Source organism: Oncorhynchus keta, chromosome 30 (genome assembly GCF_023373465.1).
Source record: "Oncorhynchus keta strain PuntledgeMale-10-30-2019 chromosome 30, Oket_V2, whole genome shotgun sequence".
Taxonomy (NCBI): domain Eukaryota; kingdom Metazoa; phylum Chordata; class Actinopteri; order Salmoniformes; family Salmonidae; genus Oncorhynchus; species Oncorhynchus keta.
Genome location: NC_068450.1, coordinates 23,154,169 through 23,176,829, shown reverse-complemented (window position 1 = coordinate 23,176,829; position 22,661 = coordinate 23,154,169). Strand labels below are relative to the sequence as shown.

The 22,661-nt window shown below is 39.6% G+C and overlaps 1 protein-coding gene across 2 annotated transcripts in view; it reads left to right on the top strand.

The window, feature by feature from the left end:
- The window catches only part of fgfrl1a (fibroblast growth factor receptor like 1a), a 205,224-nt gene extending 184,761 nt beyond the window's left edge, over positions 1 to 20,463 (top strand). Inside the window, exons 6-7 of one of the 2 annotated variants that reach the window (XM_052488062.1) lie at positions 3,915 to 4,268; positions 18,845 to 20,463. In XM_052488062.1, the coding sequence (XP_052344022.1) occupies positions 3,915 to 4,268; positions 18,845 to 19,248 (758 nt within the window). In that variant the 3' untranslated portion in view covers positions 19,249 to 20,463. The remainder of the gene's footprint in view (positions 1 to 3,914; positions 4,269 to 18,844) is intronic. The other variant, XM_052488061.1, reaches the window with a different exon arrangement.
- Positions 20,464 to 22,661: the final 2,198 nt, after the last annotated feature.

Below are 22,661 nucleotides of genomic sequence, written 5' to 3'. Positions count from 1 at the left end.
ATGGTGCTCTCTTCCTCTCTTCTCTTCCTCTCCTCTCTTCCTCTCTTCTCTTCCTCTCTTCTCTTCCTCTCTTCTCTTCCTCTCTCCTCTCTTCCTCTCTTCTCTTCCTCTCTTTCTTCCTTCCTCTCTCTCTCTTCCTCTCTTCTCTTCCTCTCTTCTCTTCCTCTCTTCTCTTCCTCTCTTCCTCTCTTCCTCTCTTCTCTTCCTCTCTTCTCTTCTCTCTTCTCTTCCTCTCTTCTCTTCCTCTCTTCTCTTCCTCTCCTCTCTTCCTCTCTTCTCTTCCTCTCTTCTCTTCCTCTCTTCTCTCTCCTCTCTTCTCTTCCTCTCTTCCTCTCCTCTCTTCCTCTCTTCTCTTCCTCTCTTCTCTTCCTCTCTTCTCTTCCTCTCTTCTCTTCCTCTCTTCTCTTCCTCTCCTCTCTTCCTCTCTTCTCTTCCTCTCTTCTCTTCCTCTCTTCTCTTCCTCTCTTCTCTTCCTCTCTTCTCTTCCTCTCTTCTCTTCCTCTCTTCTCTTCTCTCTTCTCTTCCTCTCTTCCTCTCTTCTCTTCCTCTCTTCTCTTCCTCTCCTCTCTTCCTCTCTTCTCTTCCTCTCTTCTCTTCCTCTCTTCTCTTCCTCTCTTCTCTTCCTCTCTTCTCTTCCTCTCTTCTCTTCCTCTCTTCTCTTCCTCTCCTCTCCTCTGACTTGCCTAGTTAAATTAAGGTTACAAATGTATCTCCTCTCTTCTCCTCCTCTTCCTCTCTCCTCTACCTCTCTCCTCTTCCTCTCCTCTCTTCTCCTCTTCATCTCCCCCTTTTTTCTTTCCCTCTTCCTCTCATTTCCTATCTTATCTTCTCTTCCTCTCTCTTCCTATCCTCTTTCCTCTTCCTCTCATAACCTATCTTCTCTTCCTCTCTTCTTCCTCTCTCCTCGTCCTCTTTCTCTACTTTCTTCTCCCCCTCTTCCTCTCCTCCTCTTCCTCTCTACTTTTCCTCTCCTCTCTTCTCCCCTTCCTCTCTCCTCTTTCTCCCTTCTCTTCCTCTATTTTCCTCTCTTCCTCCACTCCCCTCCTCTATTCTATTCTCCACACATTTTCACCTCTTCCTCTCCTCTTCTCCCCTACTCTCCTCTCTTTTGGAGGCCCAGTACTGTAAGAGTGCTTAACCATGTATTCTTTGAGATCAAACTGTCCTGCCGCCGGCTTCAAATAACTGGCAGCTCTGAACATGCCGGTCATGTGTTGGAGTTGTAGGGAGGAGCAGAGGAGAGCGTGGTGTAAGCAGAATACCATACAGCAACTCAGGTTACCAGTTCGTCAGATACAACCATCCAGCACTGCATGAATAGAGCCAACAGGATGCTGTCTTCATTTTCTTCTATTTGCATTTAACATATATTCTCAGTCCAAATGGCTAAATTCAAAGACTTTGGCTCCAAATCAATACATGTGGCAACCCGCAGGTGGTCCAAGACTGTTCTTGGCTCGCTCTTTTCACAAGCAGATTTTTCTTCAGCGCAGGCCAGCCAGGCCAATATTAGCACATATAGCCACTGAGAATAGATCAGTCACTTATCAGTTTTGACAAGTTGGCATTGGTTTACCCAGTCCTACCTGATGTAATGTCTGATTCTTGCATCTCTGATGAACGGCTCCTCAGAATATGTCCACATCTTGAAGTGGTTTCATGACGTTCAGTATGGCCGATCTGTTTAGCATTGACTCATCATTGTTAGTCCATCCATCTCCTGAGGAGGGGGTGGCAGAACAAAGCCTTGAGCAGAACCAGTCACAGAGATGATCTGGGGTCTTCATCATCCCATGATACTTCAGGCTGGATTCTGGTTCTGGCCTAATCCCACTACTACATCCACAGACACATTAGAGCATATTGGATCACTGCTAGAGCTGTGAGTTATAAAACTGTTTTATCACTGGGAGGATGTTATTTCCCACTGACACTGATGCGATGCTAACTCTATCTGTTTGTCTGTGTCTCTCTCTCTCTCTCTGTAGAGGATGCCAGCACTGGGAGGGACGGAGCAGGAACAGCGGGAGGCCCAGAATACCCCACTGACCTCTCAGGGAAACTGGGTAAGACACTGAGCACTGTCTCTCTCTCTCTGACGTTTATCTCTGGTTTTATCTGACCCTAGATCATTTCGAAAACAGGGCATTGTCTTAGTGATGGGTATGTAGTGGCCCAGTCTCTGGAGAGGGGTGTAGTTCTAGTGTGTCTGGCCACACCTGGCACCACTCTGCCCTCTGTGCTTCCCTGGCACACACAACCCTCACCAGCAGGGTGCTGTTTGCTTGGGTAATTACCTCTGACAGGCCAGAGAGCAGGCTATTTGAATGAAGTGTGTTTGGGGAAACATTCCATTCTCTCCCCTCTCCCTGTTGGCTGCCCCTTTGACCAGTCGTATCAAACTGGAGTCGTATCAAACTCCACTATTGTATTTTCTCCTGTTGACTCTGCCTCGACACAGTTCAGATACAACCAGTGTTGAACTGCTGAGTGAAACTTTAAAGGGGAAAGTGTTGGTCATCGTGCCCCTTGGTGGGTTATGTTATGCTGAATAGTGCCGCCACACCAGAAATACTGTTTGACCCCAAATGGAAGCCCCACAACATACCCTTCATATTTATTTGTTCAGTGTTAGAAAATAATGTTGTCAAACAAACATACTCAACCTTTTCAAAAATAATGTTGTCAAACAAATATACTCAATTCTTTTCAAAGTCCTCCAGTGTGATTCGTTGCGATATTTAATAGCTGTCTGGTGTGCATTGTGCATACCATTATAAACTGTTCCTGTGAAGTTTATCCTTTTTCTCAACAACGCTATTTCGTAAACAACCCTTTCTTTGATCGCAGTTCGACCACGCTTCACGCAGCCAGCCAAGATGAGGAAGCGCGTGATCGCCCGGCCGGTGGGCAGCTCAGTACGGCTGAAGTGCACGGCCAGCGGGAACCTCGTCCGGACATCGTGTGGCTGAAGGACAACAAGCCGCTGACCCCTGAGGAGGTGGGTGAGGGCCGTAAGAAGAAGTGGACCCTGAGTCTGAAGAATCTGACCCCTGAGAACAGCGGGAAGTACACCTGCCACGTCTCCAACCGGGCTGGAGAGATCAACGCCACATACAAAGTGGAAGTCATCCGTAAGTTTGGTCACTTACTTACAGTATAGATGTATCGTTTTTGGTTGATTTATAAACTTTGGTCATTGTTGAAGTTTGATTAGCATTGAGGGTAAGGGAAAGAGGGATACCTAGTCAGTTGTACAACTGAATGCCTTCAACTGAAATGTGTCTTCCGCTTTCTAACCCAACCCTCTGAATCAGAAAGGTCCAGCGGGCTGCTTTAATCGACATCCACATCTTCAGCGCCCAGGGAACAGTGGGTTAACTGCCTTGTCAGCTTGGGGATTCGATCCAGCAACCTTTCGGTTACTGGCCCAACGCATTAACCACTAGGCTACCACTAGGCTAGAGTATTAATACAGGGGGTTGAGTTTGGAGGTTGGGCATTAACTCTTGTTTACTGGTCAGATTGGTTTATAGTTGAGTTTTGAGGATGGGGTTTGGGTTTGGGTTTAGGTTGGTAATGGTTGATTGAGTGTTGTGAGGCTGGGTTAATCCTGGGCTGATGTGGTATGGTGAGCCTCAGCCTCCCTCTCTCTCTCCCTTGACCATCTGCTTAGCATTATATCCCAGCTGTGTGCTGACTACAAAAACACATGTTTCTACCAAACCCAGAAGCGGAGAGGAGGAAGTGAATAAAACTTGTGCTTGCTTGTGTCAAATGTGGCATTTTCTCCTCAACCTCAGTCTATTCTAGCCGCAGCACAGAGAACGAGAGGAAAGCGCTGAACATGGCAATAACTTTTCTGTTCATTTGAATTGTATGAATACGCTCTATACATATTTTTCCCGTTATAGAGCGGACAAATTCCAAGCCTATCCTGACCGGCACCCATCCGGTGAACACCACGGTGGACTACGGCGGTACCACCTCATTCCAGTGTAAGGTCCGCAGTGACGTCAAGCCGGTGATTCAGTGGCTGAAGAGGGTGGAGCCGGGGGACGAGAACAAGTACAACTCCACCATCGAGGTGGGCGACCATGGCTTCGTGGTGCTGCCCACGGGAGAGGTGTGGTCCAGGCCAGACGGCTCCTACCTCAACAAGCTGCTCATCACCCGGGCCAAGGAGGAGGACGCTGGGATGTACATCTGTCTGGGTGCCAACACCATGGGTTACAGCTTCCGCAGTGCTTACCTCACTGTCCTGCCAGGTGAGTGGTTAACCATAACCGTGCTTAACCATAACATCCAGTTACAACCATATTTTAACACCCTGTTTAACCATAACACCATGTTACCACCATATAAAAACACCATGTTTAACCATAACTCCATGTTACCACCATATTATAACACCATGTTTAACCATAACTCCATGTTACCACCATATTATAGCACCCTGTTTAACCATAACACCCTGTTACCACCATATAAAAACACCATGTTTAACCATAACACCCTGTTACCACCATATAAAAACACAATGTTTAACCATAACACCCTGTTACCACCATATAAAAACACCATGTTTAACCATAACACCCTGTTTAACCATAACACCCTGTTACCACCATATAAAAACACCATGTTTAACCATAACTCCATGTTACCACCATATAAAAACACAATGTTTAACCATAACACCCTGTTACCACCATATTATAGCACCCTGTTTAACCATAACACCCTGTTACCACCATATAAAAACACAATGTTTAACCATAACACCCTATTACCACCATATTATAGCACCCTGTTTAACCATAACACCCTGTTACCACCATATAAAAACACCATGTTTAACCATAACAACCTGTTACCACCATATTATAACACCCTGTTTAACCATAACACCATGTTACCACCATATTATAGCACCCTGTTTAACCATAACACCCTGTTACCACCATATTATAGCACCCTGTTTAACCATAACACCCTGTTACCACCATATAAAAACACCATGTTTAACCATAACACCCTGTTACCACCATATAAAAACACAATGTTTAACCATAACTCCATGTTACCACCATATTATAGCACCCTGTTTAACCATAACACCCTGTTACCACCATATAAAAACACCATGTTTAACCATAACACCCTGTTACCACCATATTATAACACCCTGTTTAACCATAACACCCTGTTACCACCATATAAAAACACCATGTTTAACCATAACACCCTATTACCACCATATAAAAACACCATGTTTAACCATAACACCATGTTACCACCATATTATAACACCCTGTTTAACCATAACACCATGTTACCACCATATTATAGCACCCTGTTTAACCATAACACCCTGTTACCACCATATAAAAACACCATGTTTAACCATAACACCCTGTTACCACCATATTATAACACCCTGTTTAACCATAACACCCTGTTACCACCATATAAAAACACCATGTTTAACCATAACACCCTATTACCACCATATAAAACACCATGTTTAACCATAACACCATGTTACCACCATATTATAACACCCTGTTTAACCATAACACCATGTTACCACCATATTATAGCACCCTGTTTAACCATAACACCCTATTACCACCATATAAAAACACCATGTTTAACCATAACTCCATGTTACCACCATATTATAACACCCTGTTTAACCATAACACCCTGTTACCACCATATAAAAACACCATGTTTAACCATAACACCCTATTACCACCATATAAAAACACCATGTTTAACCATAACACCATGTTACCACCATATTATAACACCCTGTTTAACCATAACACCATGTTACCACCATATTATAACACCCTGTTTAACCATAACACCCTGTTACCACCATATAAAACACCATGTTTAACCATAACACCCTATTACCACCATATAAAAACACCATGTTTAACCATAACTCCATGTTACCACCATATTATAACACCCTGTTTAACCATAACACCCTGTTACCACCATATAAAAACACCATGTTTAACCATAACTCCATGTTACCACCATATTATAACACCCTGTTTAACCATAACACCCTGTTACACCCTGTTTACCTGTAACATCATGTTACCACCATATTATAACACCTTGTTTAACCATAACACCATGTTACCACCATATTATAACACCCTGTTTAACCATAACACCATGTTACCACCATATAAAAACACCATGTTTAACCATAACTCCATGTTACCACCATATTATAGCACCCTGTTTAACCATAACTCCATGTTACCACCATATTATAACACCCTGTTTAACCATAACACCCTGTTACCACCATATTATAACACCCTGTTTAACCATAACTCCCTGTTACCACCATATTATAACACCCTGTTTAACCATAACACCCTGTTACCACCATATAAAAACACCATGTTTAACCATAACTCCATGTTACCACCATATTATAGCACCCTGTTTAACCATAACACCCTGTTACCACCATATAAAAACACCATGTTTAACCATAACTCCATGTTACCACCATATTATAGCACCCTGTTTAACCATAACACCCTGTTACTACCATATAAAAACACCATGTTTAACCATAACTCCATGTTACCACCATATTATAACACCCTGTTTAACCATAACACCCTGTTACACCCTGTTTACCTGTAACATCATGTTACCACCATATTATAACACCTTGTTTAACCATAACACCATGTTACCACCATATTATAACACCCTGTTTAACCATAACACCCTATTACCACCATATAAAAACACCATGTTTAACCATAACTCCATGTTACCACCATATAAAAACACCATGTTTAACCATAACTCCATTTTACCACCATATTATAGCACCCTGTTTAACCATAACACCCTGTTACCACCATATAAAAACACCATGTTTAACCATAACACCCTGTTACCACCATATTATAACACCCTGTTTAACCATAACACCATGTTACCACCATATTATAGCACCCTGTTTAACCATAACACCCTGTTACCACCATATTATAGCACCCTGTTTAACCATAAAACCCTGTTACCACCATATAAAAACACAATGTTTAACCATAACTCCATGTTACCACCATATTATAGCACCCTGTTTAACCATAACACCCTGTTACCACCATATAAAAACACCATGTTTAACCATAACACCCTGTTACCACCATATAAAAACACAATGTTTAACCATAACTCCATGTTACCACCATATTATAGCACCCTGTTTAACCATAACACCCTGTTACCACCATATAAAAACACAATGTTTAACCATAACTCCATGTTACCACCATATTATAGCACCCTGTTTAACCATAACACCCTGTTACCACCATATAAAAACACCATGTTTAACCATAACACCCTGTTACCACCATATTATAACACCCTGTTTAACCATAACACCCTGTTACCACCATATAAAAACACCATGTTTAACCATAACACCCTATTACCACCATATAAAAACACCATGTTTAACCATAACACCATGTTTAACCATAACACCATGTTACCACCATATTATAGCACCCTGTTTAACCATAACACCCTGTTACCACCATATAAAAACACCATGTTTAACCATAACACCCCTGTTACCACCATATTATAACACCCTGTTTAACCATAACACCCTGTTACCACCATATAAAAACACCATGTTTAACCATAACACCCTATTACCACCATATAAAACACCATGTTTAACCATAACACCATGTTACCACCATATTATAACACCCTGTTTAACCATAACACCATGTTACCACCATATTATAGCACCCTGTTTAACCATAACACCCTATTACCACCATATAAAAACACCATGTTTAACCATAACTCCATGTTACCACCATATTATAACACCCTGTTTAACCATAACACCCTGTTACCACCATATAAAAACACCATGTTTAACCATAACACCCTATTACCACCATATAAAAACACCATGTTTAACCATAACACCCTGTTACCACCATATAAAAACACAATGTTTAACCATAACTCCATGTTACCACCATGTTATAGCACCCTGTTTAACCATAACACCCTGTTACCACCATATAAAAACACCATGTTTAACCATAACACCCTGTTACCACCATATTATAACACCCTGTTTAACCATAACACCCTGTTACCACCATATAAAAACACCATGTTTAACCATAACACCCTATTACCACCATATAAAAACACCATGTTTAACCATAACACCATGTTTAACCATAACACCATGTTACCACCATATTATAGCACCCTGTTTAACCATAACACCCTGTTACCACCATATAAAAACACCATGTTTAACCATAACACCCTGTTACCACCATATTATAACACCCTGTTTAACCATAACACCCTGTTACCACCATATAAAAACACCATGTTTAACCATAACACCCTATTACCACCATATAAAACACCATGTTTAACCATAACACCATGTTACCACCATATTATAACACCCTGTTTAACCATAACACCATGTTACCACCATATTATAGCACCCTGTTTAACCATAACACCCTATTACCACCATATAAAAACACCATGTTTAACCATAACTCCATGTTACCACCATATTATAACACCCTGTTTAACCATAACACCCTGTTACCACCATATAAAAACACCATGTTTAACCATAACACCCTATTACCACCATATAAAAACACCATGTTTAACCATAACACCATGTTACCACCATATTATAACACCCTGTTTAACCATAACACCATGTTACCACCATATTATAACACCCTGTTTAACCATAACACCCTGTTACCACCATATAAAAACACCATGTTTAACCATAACACCCTATTACCACCATATAAAAACACCATGTTTAACCATAACTCCATGTTACCACCATATTATAACACCCTGTTTAACCATAACACCCTGTTACCACCATATAAAACACCATGTTTAACCATAACTCCATGTTACCACCATATTATAACACCCTGTTTAACCATAACACCCTGTTACACCCTGTTTACCTGTAACATCATGTTACCACCATATTATAACACCTTGTTTAACCATAACACCATGTTACCACCATATTATAACACCCTGTTTAACCATAACACCATGTTACCACCATATAAAAACACCATGTTTAACCATAACTCCATGTTACCACCATATTATAGCACCCTGTTTAACCATAACTCCATGTTACCACCATATTATAACACCCTGTTTAACCATAACACCCTGTTACCACCATATTATAACACCCTGTTTAACCATAACTCCCTGTTACCACCATATTATAACACCCTGTTTAACCATAACACCCTGTTACCACCATATAAAAACACCATGTTTAACCATAACTCCATGTTACCACCATATTATAGCACCCTGTTTAACCATAACACCCTGTTACCACCATATAAAAACACCATGTTTAACCATAACACCCTGTTACCACCATATTATAACACCCTGTTTAACCATAACACCCTGTTACCACCATATAAAAACACCATGTTTAACCATAACACCCTATTACCACCATATAAAAACACCATGTTTAACCATAACACCATGTTTAACCATAACACCATGTTACCACCATATTATAGCACCCTGTTTAACCATAACACCCTGTTACCACCATATAAAAACACCATGTTTAACCATAACACCCTGTTACCACCATATTATAACACCCTGTTTAACCATAACACCCTGTTACCACCATATAAAAACACCATGTTTAACCATAACACCCTATTACCACCATATAAAACACCATGTTTAACCATAACACCATGTTACCACCATATTATAACACCCTGTTTAACCATAACACCATGTTACCACCATATTATAGCACCCTGTTTAACCATAACACCCTATTACCACCATATAAAAACACCATGTTTAACCATAACTCCATGTTACCACCATATTATAACACCCTGTTTAACCATAACACCCTGTTACCACCATATAAAAACACCATGTTTAACCATAACACCCTATTACCACCATATAAAAACACCATGTTTAACCATAACACCCTGTTACCACCATATTATAACACCCTGTTTAACCATAACACCCTGTTACCACCATATAAAAACACCATGTTTAACCATAACACCCTATTACCACCATATAAAAACACCATGTTTAACCATAACACCATGTTTAACCATAACACCATGTTACCACCATATTATAGCACCCTGTTTAACCATAACACCCTGTTACCACCATATAAAAACACCATGTTTAACCATAACACCCTGTTACCACCATATTATAACACCCTGTTTAACCATAACACCCTGTTACCACCATATAAAAACACCATGTTTAACCATAACACCCTATTACCACCATATAAAACACCATGTTTAACCATAACACCATGTTACCACCATATTATAACACCCTGTTTAACCATAACACCATGTTACCACCATATTATAGCACCCTGTTTAACCATAACACCCTATTACCACCATATAAAAACACCATGTTTAACCATAACTCCATGTTACCACCATATTATAACACCCTGTTTAACCATAACACCCTGTTACCACCATATAAAAACACCATGTTTAACCATAACACCCTATTACCACCATATAAAAACACCATGTTTAACCATAACACCATGTTACCACCATATTATAACACCCTGTTTAACCATAACACCATGTTACCACCATATTATAACACCCTGTTTAACCATAACACCCTGTTACCACCATATAAAAACACCATGTTTAACCATAACACCCTATTACCACCATATAAAAACACCATGTTTAACCATAACTCCATGTTACCACCATATTATAACACCCTGTTTAACCATAACACCCTGTTACCACCATATAAAAACACCATGTTTAACCATAACTCCATGTTACCACCATATTATAACACCCTGTTTAACCATAACACCCTGTTACACCCTGTTTACCTGTAACATCATGTTACCACCATATTATAACACCTTGTTTAACCATAACACCATGTTACCACCATATTATAACACCCTGTTTAACCATAACACCATGTTACCACCATATAAAAACACCATGTTTAACCATAACTCCATGTTACCACCATATTATAGCACCCTGTTTAACCATAACTCCATGTTACCACCATATTATAACACCCTGTTTAACCATAACACCCTGTTACCACCATATTATAACACCCTGTTTAACCATAACTCCCTGTTACCACCATATTATAACACCCTGTTTAACCATAACACCCTGTTACCACCATATAAAAACACCATGTTTAACCATAACTCCATGTTACCACCATATTATAGCACCCTGTTTAACCATAACACCCTGTTACCACCATATAAAAACACCATGTTTAACCATAACTCCATGTTACCACCATATTATAGCACCCTGTTTAACCATAACACCCTGTTACCACCATATAAAAACACCATGTTTAACCATAACTCCATGTTACCACCATATTATAACACCCTGTTTAACCATAACACCCTGTTACACCCTGTTTACCTGTAACATCATGTTACCACCATATTATAACACCTTGTTTAACCATAACACCATGTTACCACCATATTATAACACCCTGTTTAACCATAACACCCTATTACCACCATATAAAAACACCATGTTTAACCATAACACCATGTTACCACCATATTATAGCACCCTGTTTAACCATAACACCCTGTTACCACCATATTATAGCACCCTGTTTAACCATAAAACCCTGTTACCACCATATAAAAACACAATGTTTAACCATAACTCCATGTTACCACCATATTATAGCACCCTGTTTAACCATAACACCCTGTTACCACCATATAAAAACACCATGTTTAACCATAACACCCTGTTACCACCATATTATAACACCCTGTTTAACCATAACACCCTGTTACCACCATATAAAAACACAATGTTTAACCATAACTCCATGTTACCACCATATTATAGCACCCTGTTTAACCATAACACCCTGTTACCACCATATAAAAACACAATGTTTAACCATAACTCCATGTTACCACCATATTATAGCACCCTGTTTAACCATAACACCCTGTTACCACCATATAAAAACACCATGTTTAACCATAACACCCTGTTACCACCATATTATAACACCCTGTTTAAGCATAACACCCTGTTACCACCATATATAAAACACCATGTTTAACCATAACACCCTATTACCACCATATAAAAACACCATGTTTAACCATAACACCATGTTACCACCATATTATAACACCCTGTTTAACCATAACACCCTGTTACCACCATATTATAACACCCTGTTTAACCATAACACCCTGTTACCACCATATAAAAACACCATGTTTAACCATAACACCCTATTACCACCATATAAAAACACCATGTTTAACCATAACACCATGTTACCACCATATTATAACACCCTGTTTAACCATAACACCATGTTACCACCATATTATAACACCCTGTTTAACCATAACACCATGTTACCACCATATTATAACACCCTGTTTAACCATAACACCATGTTACCACCATATTATAACACCCTGTTTAACCATAACACCCTGTTACCACCATATTATAACACCCTGTTTAACCATAACACCATGTTACCACCATATTATAACACCCTGTTTAACCATAACACCATGTTACCACCATATTATAACACCATGTTTAACCATAACACCATGTTACCACCATATTATAACACCACGTTTAACCATAACACCCTGTTACCACCATATTATTACACCCTGTTACCACCATATTATAACACCCTGTTTAACCATAACACCCTGTTACCACCATATTATAACATCCTGTTACCACCATAGTATAACACCCTGTTACACCCTGTTTACCTGTAACATCCTGTTACCACCATATTATAACACCATGTTTAACCATAACACCATGTTACCACCATATTATAACACCCTGTTTAACCATAACTCCCTGTTACCACCATATTATAACACCCTGTTTAACCATAACACCATGTTACCACCATATTATAACACCCTGTTTAACCATAACACCATGTTACCACCATATTATAACACCCTGTTTAACCATAACACCATGTTACCACCATATTATAACACCCTGTTTAACCATAACACCATGTTACCACCATATTATAACACCCTGTTTAACCATAACACCATGTTACCACCATATTATAACACCCTGTTTAACCATAACACCATGTTACCACCATATTATAACACCATGTTTAACCATAACACCATGTTACCACCATATTATAACACCCTGTTTAACCATAACACCCTGTTACCACCATATTATAACACCCTGTTACCACCATATTATAACACCCTTACACCCTGTTTACCTGTAACATCCTGTTACCACCATATTATAACACCATGTTTAACCATAACACCATGTTACCACCATATTATAACACCCTGTTTAACCATAACTCCCTATTACCACCATATTATAACACCCTGTTTAACCATAACACCCTGTTACCACCATATTATAACACCCTGTTTAACCATAACACCATGTTACCACCATATTATAACACCCTGTTTAACCATAACACCATGTTACCACCATATTATAACACGCTGTTTAACCATAACTCCCTGTTACCACCATATTATAACACCCTGTTTAACCATAACACCCTGTTACACCCTGTTTACCTGTAACATCCTGTTACCACCATATTATAACACCATGTTTAACCATAACACCATGTTACCACCATATTATAACACCCTGTTTAACCATAACTCCCTGTTACCACCATATTATAACACCCTGTTTAACCATAACTCCCTGTTACCACCATATTATAACACCCTGTTTAACCATAACACCCTGTTACACCCTGTTTACCTGTAACATCCTGTTACCACCATATTATAACACCCTGTTTAACCATAACACCATGTTACCACCATATTATAACACCCTGTTTAACCATAACACCATGTTACCGCCATATTATAACACCCTGTTTAACCATAACACCATGTTACCACCATATTATAACACCATGTTTAACCATAACACCATGTTGCCACCATATTATAACACCCTGTTTAACCATAACACCATGTTACCACCATATTATAACACCCTGTTTAACCATAACACCATGTTGCCACCATATTATAACACCCTGTTTAACCATAACACCATGTTACCACCATATTATAACACCCTGTTTAACCATAACACCATGTTACCACCATATTATAACACACTGTTTAACCATAACACCATGTTACCACCATATTATAACACCCTGTTTAACCATAACACCATGTTACCACCATATTATAACACCCTGTTTAACCATAACACCATGTTACCACCATATTATAACACCCTGTTTAACCATAACCATATTATAACACCATGTGTTTAACCATAACACCATGTTACCACCATATTATAACACCCTGTTTAACCATAACACCATGTTGCCACCATATTATAACACCCTGTTTAACCATAACACCATGTTACCACCATATTATAACACCCTGTTTAACCATAACACCATGTTACCACCATATTATAACACACTGTTTAACCATAACACCATGTTACCACCATATTATAACACCCTGTTTAACCATAACACCATGTTACCACCATATTATAACACCCTGTTTAACCATAACACCATGTTACCACCATATTATAACACCCTGTTTAACCATAACTCCATGTTACCACCATATTATAACACCCTGTTTAACCATAACTCCCTGTTACCACCATATTATAACACCCTGTTTAACCATAACACCCTGTTTAACCATAACACCATGTTGCCACCATATTATAACACCCTGTTTAACCATAACACCATGTTACCACCATATTATAACACACTGTTTAACCATAACACCATGTTACCACCATATTATAACACACTGTTTAACCATAACACCATGTTACCACCATATTATAACACCCTGCTTAACCATAACACCATGTTACCACCATATTATAACACCCTGTTTAACCATAACACCATGTTGCCACCATATTATAACACCCTGTTTAACCATAACACCATGTTACCACCATATTATAACACCCTGTTTAACCATAACACCATGTTACCACCATATTATAACACCCTGTTTAACCATAACACCATGTTACCACCATATTATAACACCCTGTTTAACCATAACTCCATGTTACCACCATATTATAACACCCTGTTTAACCATAACTCCATGTTACCACCATATTATAACACCCTGTTTAACCATAACTCCCTGTTACCACCATATTATAACACCCTGTTTAACCATAACACCCTGTTTAACCATAACACCATGTTGCCACCATATTATAACACCCTGTTTAACCATAACACCATGTTACCACCATATTATAACACCCTGTTTAACCATAACACCATGTTACCACCATATTATAACACCCTGTTTAACCATAACACCATGTTGCCACCATATTATAACACCCTGTTTAACCATAACACCATGTTACCACCATATTATAACACCCTGTTTAACCATAACACCATGTTACCACCATATTATAACACCCTGTTTAACCATAACACCATGTTACCACCATATTATAACACCCTGTTTAACCATAACTCCATGTTACCACCATATTATAACACCCTGTTTAACCATAACTCCATGTTACCACCATATTATAACACCCTGTTTAACCATAACTCCCTGTTACCACCATATTATAACACCCTGTTTAACCATAACACCCTGTTTAACCATAACACCATGTTGCCACCATATTATAACACCCTGTTTAACCATAACACCATGTTACCACCATATTATAACACACTGTTTAACCATAACACCATGTTACCACCATATTATAACACACTGTTTAACCATAACACCATGTTACCACCATATTATAACACACTGTTTAACCATAACACCATGTTGCCACCATATTATAACACCCTGTTTAACCATAACACCATGTTACCACCATATTATAACACCCTGTTTAACCATAACACCATGTTACCACCATATTATAACACCATGTTTAACCATAACACCATGTTACCACCATATTATAACACCCTGTTTAACCATAACACCATGTTACCACCATATTATAACACCCTGTTTAACCATAACACCATGTTACCACCATATTATAACACCCTGTTTAACCATAACACCATGTTACCACCATATTATAACACCCTGTTTAACCATAACACCCTGTTACCACCATATTATAACACCCTGTTTAACCATAACACCATGTTACCACCATATTATAACACCATGTTTAACCATAACACCATGTTACCACCATATTATAACACCCTGTTTAACCATAACACCATGTTACCACCATATTATAACACCATGTTTAACCATAACACCATGTTACCACCATATTATAACACCCTGTTTAACCATAACACCCTGTTACCACCATATTATTACACCCTGTTACCACCATATTATAACACCCTGTTTAACCATAACACCCTGTTACCACCATATTATAACATCATATTACCACCATATTATAACACCCTGTTACACCCTGTTTACCTGTAACATCCTGTTACCACCATATTATAACACCATGTTTAACCATAACACCATGTTACCACCATATTATAACACCCTGTTTAACCATAACTCCCTGTTACCACCATAGTATAACACCCTGTTTAACCATAACACCATGTTACCACCATATTATAACACCCTGTTTAACCATAACACCATGTTACCACCATATTATAACACCCTGTTTAACCATAACACCCTGTTACCACCATATTATAACACCCTGTTTAACCATAACACCATGTTACCACCATATTATAACACCATGTTTAACCATAACACCATGTTACCACCATATTATAACACCACATTTAACCATAACACCCTGTTACCACCATATTATTACACCCTGTTACCACCATATTATAACACCCTGTTTAACCATAACACCCTGTTACCACCATATTATAACACCCTGTTACCACCATATTATAACACCCTTACACCCTGTTTACCTGTAACATCCTGTTACCACCATATTATAACACCATGTTTAACCATAACACCATGTTACCACCATATTATAACACCCTGTTTAACCATAACACCATGTTACCACCATATTATAACACCCTGTTTAACCATAACACCATGTTACCACCATATTATAACACCCTGTTTAACCATAACACCATGTTACCACCATATTATAACACCCTGTTTAACCATAACACCATGTTACCACCATATTATAACACCCTGTTTAACCATAACACCATGTTACCACCATATTATAACACCCTGTTTAACCATAACACCATGTTACCACCATATTATAACACCCTGTTTAACCATAACACCATGTTACCACCATATTATAACACCATGTTTAACCATAACACCATGTTACCACCATATTATAACACCCTGTTTAACCATAACACCATGTTACCACCATATTATAACACCATGTTTAACCATAACACCATGTTACCACCATATTATAACACCATGTTTAACCATAACACCATGTTACCACCATATTATAGCACCCTGTTTAACCATAACACCATGTTACCACCATATTATAACACCCTGTTACCACCATATTATAACACCCTGTTTAACCATAACACCATGTTACCACCATATTATAACACCCTGTTTAACCATAACTCCATGTTACCACCATATTATAACACCCTGTTTAACCATAACACCATGTTACCACCATATTATAACACCCTGTTTAACCATAACACCATGTTACCACCATATTATAACACCATGTTTAACCATAACACCATGTTACCACCATATTATAACACCCTGTTTAACCATAACACCATGTTACCACCATATTATAACACCATGTTTAACCATAACACCATGTTACCACCATATTATAACACCCTGTTTAACCATATTATAACCCTGTTTAACCATAACACCATGTTACCACCATATTATAACACCCTGTTTAACCATAACACCATGTTACCACCATATTATAACACCCTGTTTAACCATAACACCATGTTACCACCATATTATAACACCATGTTTAACCATAACACCATGTTACCACCATATTATAACACCCTGTTTAACCATAACACCATGTTACCACCATATTATAACACCATGTTTAACCATAACACCATGTTACCACCATATTATAACACCCTGTTACCACCATATTATAACACACTGTTTAACCATAACACCATGTTACCACCATATTATAACACCCTGTTTAACCATAACTCCCTGTTACCACCATATTATAACACCCTGTTTAACCATAACACCCTGTTACCACCATATTATAACACCCTGTTTAACCATAACACCATGTTACCACCATATTATAACACCCTGTTTAACCATAACACCATGTTACCACCATATTATAACACCCTGTTTAACCATAACACCATGTTACCACCATATTATAACACCCTGTTTAACCATAACTCCCTGTTAAAACCATATAACACCCTGTTACACCCTGTTTACCCATAACACCCTTTTACAACCATGTAACATCCTGTCACATTTAGAACTAAACAACATGTGATGCACCCATCATCCAAAACTGTTAAACTGAAGTTGTTTTAATAATGGTTATACTTACTACTTACTGTATGTATTCACCATCAGGTTTTAATAGTGACTTTTGACCAAGCTGCTCATAACTCCGCATATTTCCTCTTCTCTCCCCTCCAGACCAAAAGCCTCACCACACTCCCATCCCCACGGCTACCTCTCCCAGCCTGCCCTGGCCTGTGATCATCGGCCTCCCAGCAGGGTTGGTGTTCATCCTGGGTACTGTCCTGCTGTGGTTCTGTCAATCCAAACGCCACTGCTCCTCTGGAGGTGTGGTCACCGCCCAGGCCCTGACAGCCTTACAGCGCCCGCCCCCACGGGTACCAGCCTGCCCCCCCAGCGGGGACAAAGACTGCCTGAGCTACTACATGACCCAGCAGCAGCAGCTCCTCCTGGCCCAGGGAGGCAGTGGTCTGGCGGTCCCTAAAGTCTACCCAAAGATCTACACAGACATCCACACACACACACACTCACACATGGATGGAAAAGTGCACCAACACCAGCATATCCACTACCAATGTTAGCTGCCACTGTCCCGACAGGCCCTTATGTCTGCAGTGTTGGGTCAGCTCCCACCACCTCCCCTCCACATGCCCAGTCCTGCTTTCCTCATAAAGACCCAGCCAAACAGTCTGAGCTGGGGTCTGCACACAAACCCTCTTACTGCTAAATACTATAATGAACCAAGGCCCTGGGGAACATGGACACAGTCAGGATAGATAGCACCCTCCATGAGGTACAGAATAAGGGACATGGAAATGCCTTCAGAAATCCCACATGAACTAATGTGAGTCCAAATGGAGCAATATTTCACACAGAACCCCACTCTGCAGAGAGATGGCAACATTTGTTTCTCTAGTCTGGTTCAATCTGCACAAACTCACAGTGACTGAAATGAGTGAATGTATAGAGTTAGCTCTGTCTCATTTGAGAGTATTTACTCTGTAGGAAAATAGCAGCATTTCCTGCAACACCTCTCTGGCCTTCATGTGCAGTGTCTGTGGAAGGGTCCAAGAGGATTATGTATATTAGCTCCACATTTTTGTCAGATGCACAGCCTCAGCAAGCACCAAAAGGAATACGATGCAATGTAAAATGTTCACAGATTTTATGGATTGCTGTTGGATTGAATCAGAATCCAAATGTGCCTTCACATCCTGAGAAGGTCAGAAGCAGGTCAACCAACAGAGACACAGCGGGATTGAGTCAACATAGATTGCATGTATTTTGTTTCTCAAAACGGTTTTGTTCAAGGAAAAGGACCTGCAAGCATTACAGTCTTTTGTCTGTTGTATGTGTACGTGAATGGGAAATTATTTATGGGTAATAGGAAATGGTATGAAATCGTGTAAAGAACGTTATAATTCCTAAGGCCGATCATATTGTCACTATCCTAAAAAAGAACCTAGATACTGAAATATTCAGGACTACAGCAACGCATACAATAATTCTGTGTTCTTCACGTTATTACTTGGGTTTTACAGGTCACTGACATGTGGGCTTCATGGTCAGTGGTACTGTTGGGCTGATCCAAACCGCAGGGGCACCCAATCACAAAAGGACTTCTCAGGTGGCCATCTTTCTTTTTGTCTCTTGTTCTTTGGGTGTGTATAGGGTATAACTCTGACCACTATAGGAAACTGTGGAATATGCTCATGTAATGGAACCCTTTTTAAGCTTTGAGAAGAGAAACGGAAAGCTTCCCAAAAACCAAAATACAGTATGATTGCTGCATTGTCTGTGAAAAGTGTCCTCAAACTGATTGTTCAGTTGTTCTGTGTTTTACCCCAGTATTTGTTGTGTCAAAGCTAATGGACTGCCAGATTCAGAATTCATGCACTTATTCCAAGTATGTTGATCAAAGTAGTGTTAAAGTTCATCTATTACTTTCAGCCTTTTGGGGGGAATCTAGAATCATGGAATATACCCTGTTGAATTGACCTACAAATTGAAATCCTAAGTAATTGTCTAGACTCAAAATATATATATATTTATACACAGTGCATTCTGAAAGTATTCAGACCCCTTTACTTTTTCGTTTTTCCCCTCAATCTACGCACAATACCCCATAATGAAAAAGCAAAAACAGGTTTAGACATTTTTGCACATGTATACTTTTATTTATTTTTTATATCACATTTACATAAGCATTTAGACCCTTTACTCAGTACTTTGTTGAAGCACCTTTGGCAGCGATTACAGCCTTGAGTGTTCTTGGGTATGACGCTACAAGCTTGGCACACCTGTATTTGGGGAGTTTCTGCTGCACAGCTATTTTCAGGTCTCTCCAGAGATGTTGAAACGGGTTCAAGTCTGGGCTCTGGCTGGCTGTGTGCTTCAATTTCTTGCCCTGTTGGACGCTGAACCTTCGCCCCAGTCTGAGGTCCTGAGCGCTGAGGTTTTCATCAAGTATCTCTCTGTACTTTGCTCCGTTCATCTTTCCCTCGATCCTGACTAGTCTTCCAGTCCCTGCTGCTGAAAAACATCCCCACAGCATGGTGCTGCCACCACCGTGCTTCACAGTAGGGATGGTGCCAGGTTTCCTCCAAACGTGACACTTAGGATTCAGGCTAAAGAGTTCAATCTTGGTTTCATCAGACAAGAGAATCTTGTTTCTCATGGTCTGAGAGTCCTATAAGTGCCTGTTGGAAAACTCCAAGCTGGCTGTCATGTGCCTTTTACTGAGGAGTGGTTTCTGTCTGGCCACTACCATAAAGGCCTGATTGGTGGAATGCTGCAGAGATGGTTGTCCCTCTGGAAGGTTATCCCATCTCCACAGAGGAACTCTGGAGCACTGTCAGAGTGACCATCAGGTTCATGGTCACCTCCCTGACCAAGGCCCTTCTCCCCCGTTTGCTCAGTTTGGCCGGGCGGCCATCTCTAGGAATAATCCTGGTGGTTCCAAACTTCTTCCATTTAAGAATGATGGAGGCCACTGTGTTCTTGGGGATCTTTAATGATGCAGACATTTTTTGGTACCCTTCCCCAGATCTGTACCTTGACACAATCCTGTCTCGGCGCTCTACGGACAATTCCTTTCGACCTCATGGCTTGGTTTTTGCTCTGACATGCACTGTCAACTGTGGGACCTTATATAGACAGGTGTGTGCCTTTCCAAATTATGTCCAATCAATTGAATTTACCACAGGTGGACTCCAATCAAGTTGTAGAAACATCTCAAGGATGGTCAATGGAAAACGGAGTCTCATATCAAAGGATCTGAACACCTATGTAAATAAGGTATTTCTGTGTTTTGTGTTTAATACATTTGCAAAAATTTCTAAAAAGCTGTTTTTGCTTTGTCGTTATGGTTTATTGTGTGTAGATTGATGAGGAAGAAAATGTATTTAATCCATTTTAGAATAAGGCTGTAACATAACAAAATGTGGAAAAAGTCAAGGGGTTTGAATACCTTCCGAATGCTTATACACAGTTCTGTCAAAAGGTTCCTCACCCCATTCTAATTTTCTCTACTTCTGCATATTTTCGATACTGAATGTTATCAGATCTTCAACCAAAACCTCAAATTAGATAAAGGAAACCTGAGTGAACAAATAACACAACAATGACTTAGTTATTTCATTTATTTCATAAACAAAGTTATGCAACACCCAATGCCCCTGTGTGAAAAAGTAATTGCCCCCTTACACTGGTTGTGCCACCTTTAGCTGCAATGACTCCAACCAAACGCTTCCTGTAGTAGTTGATCAGTCTGTCACGTCTCTGTGGAGGAATTTTGGCCCACTCTTCCATGCAGAACTGCTTTAACTCAGTGATATTTGTGGGGTTTTAAGTATGAACTACTCGTTTCAAGTCCTGCCACAACATCTCAATTGGGATTAGGTCTGGACTTTGACTAGGCCATTTCAAAACTTTTTTGCCATTTTCATGTAGACTTGATTGTGTGTTTTGGATTATTGTCTTGCTGCATGACCCA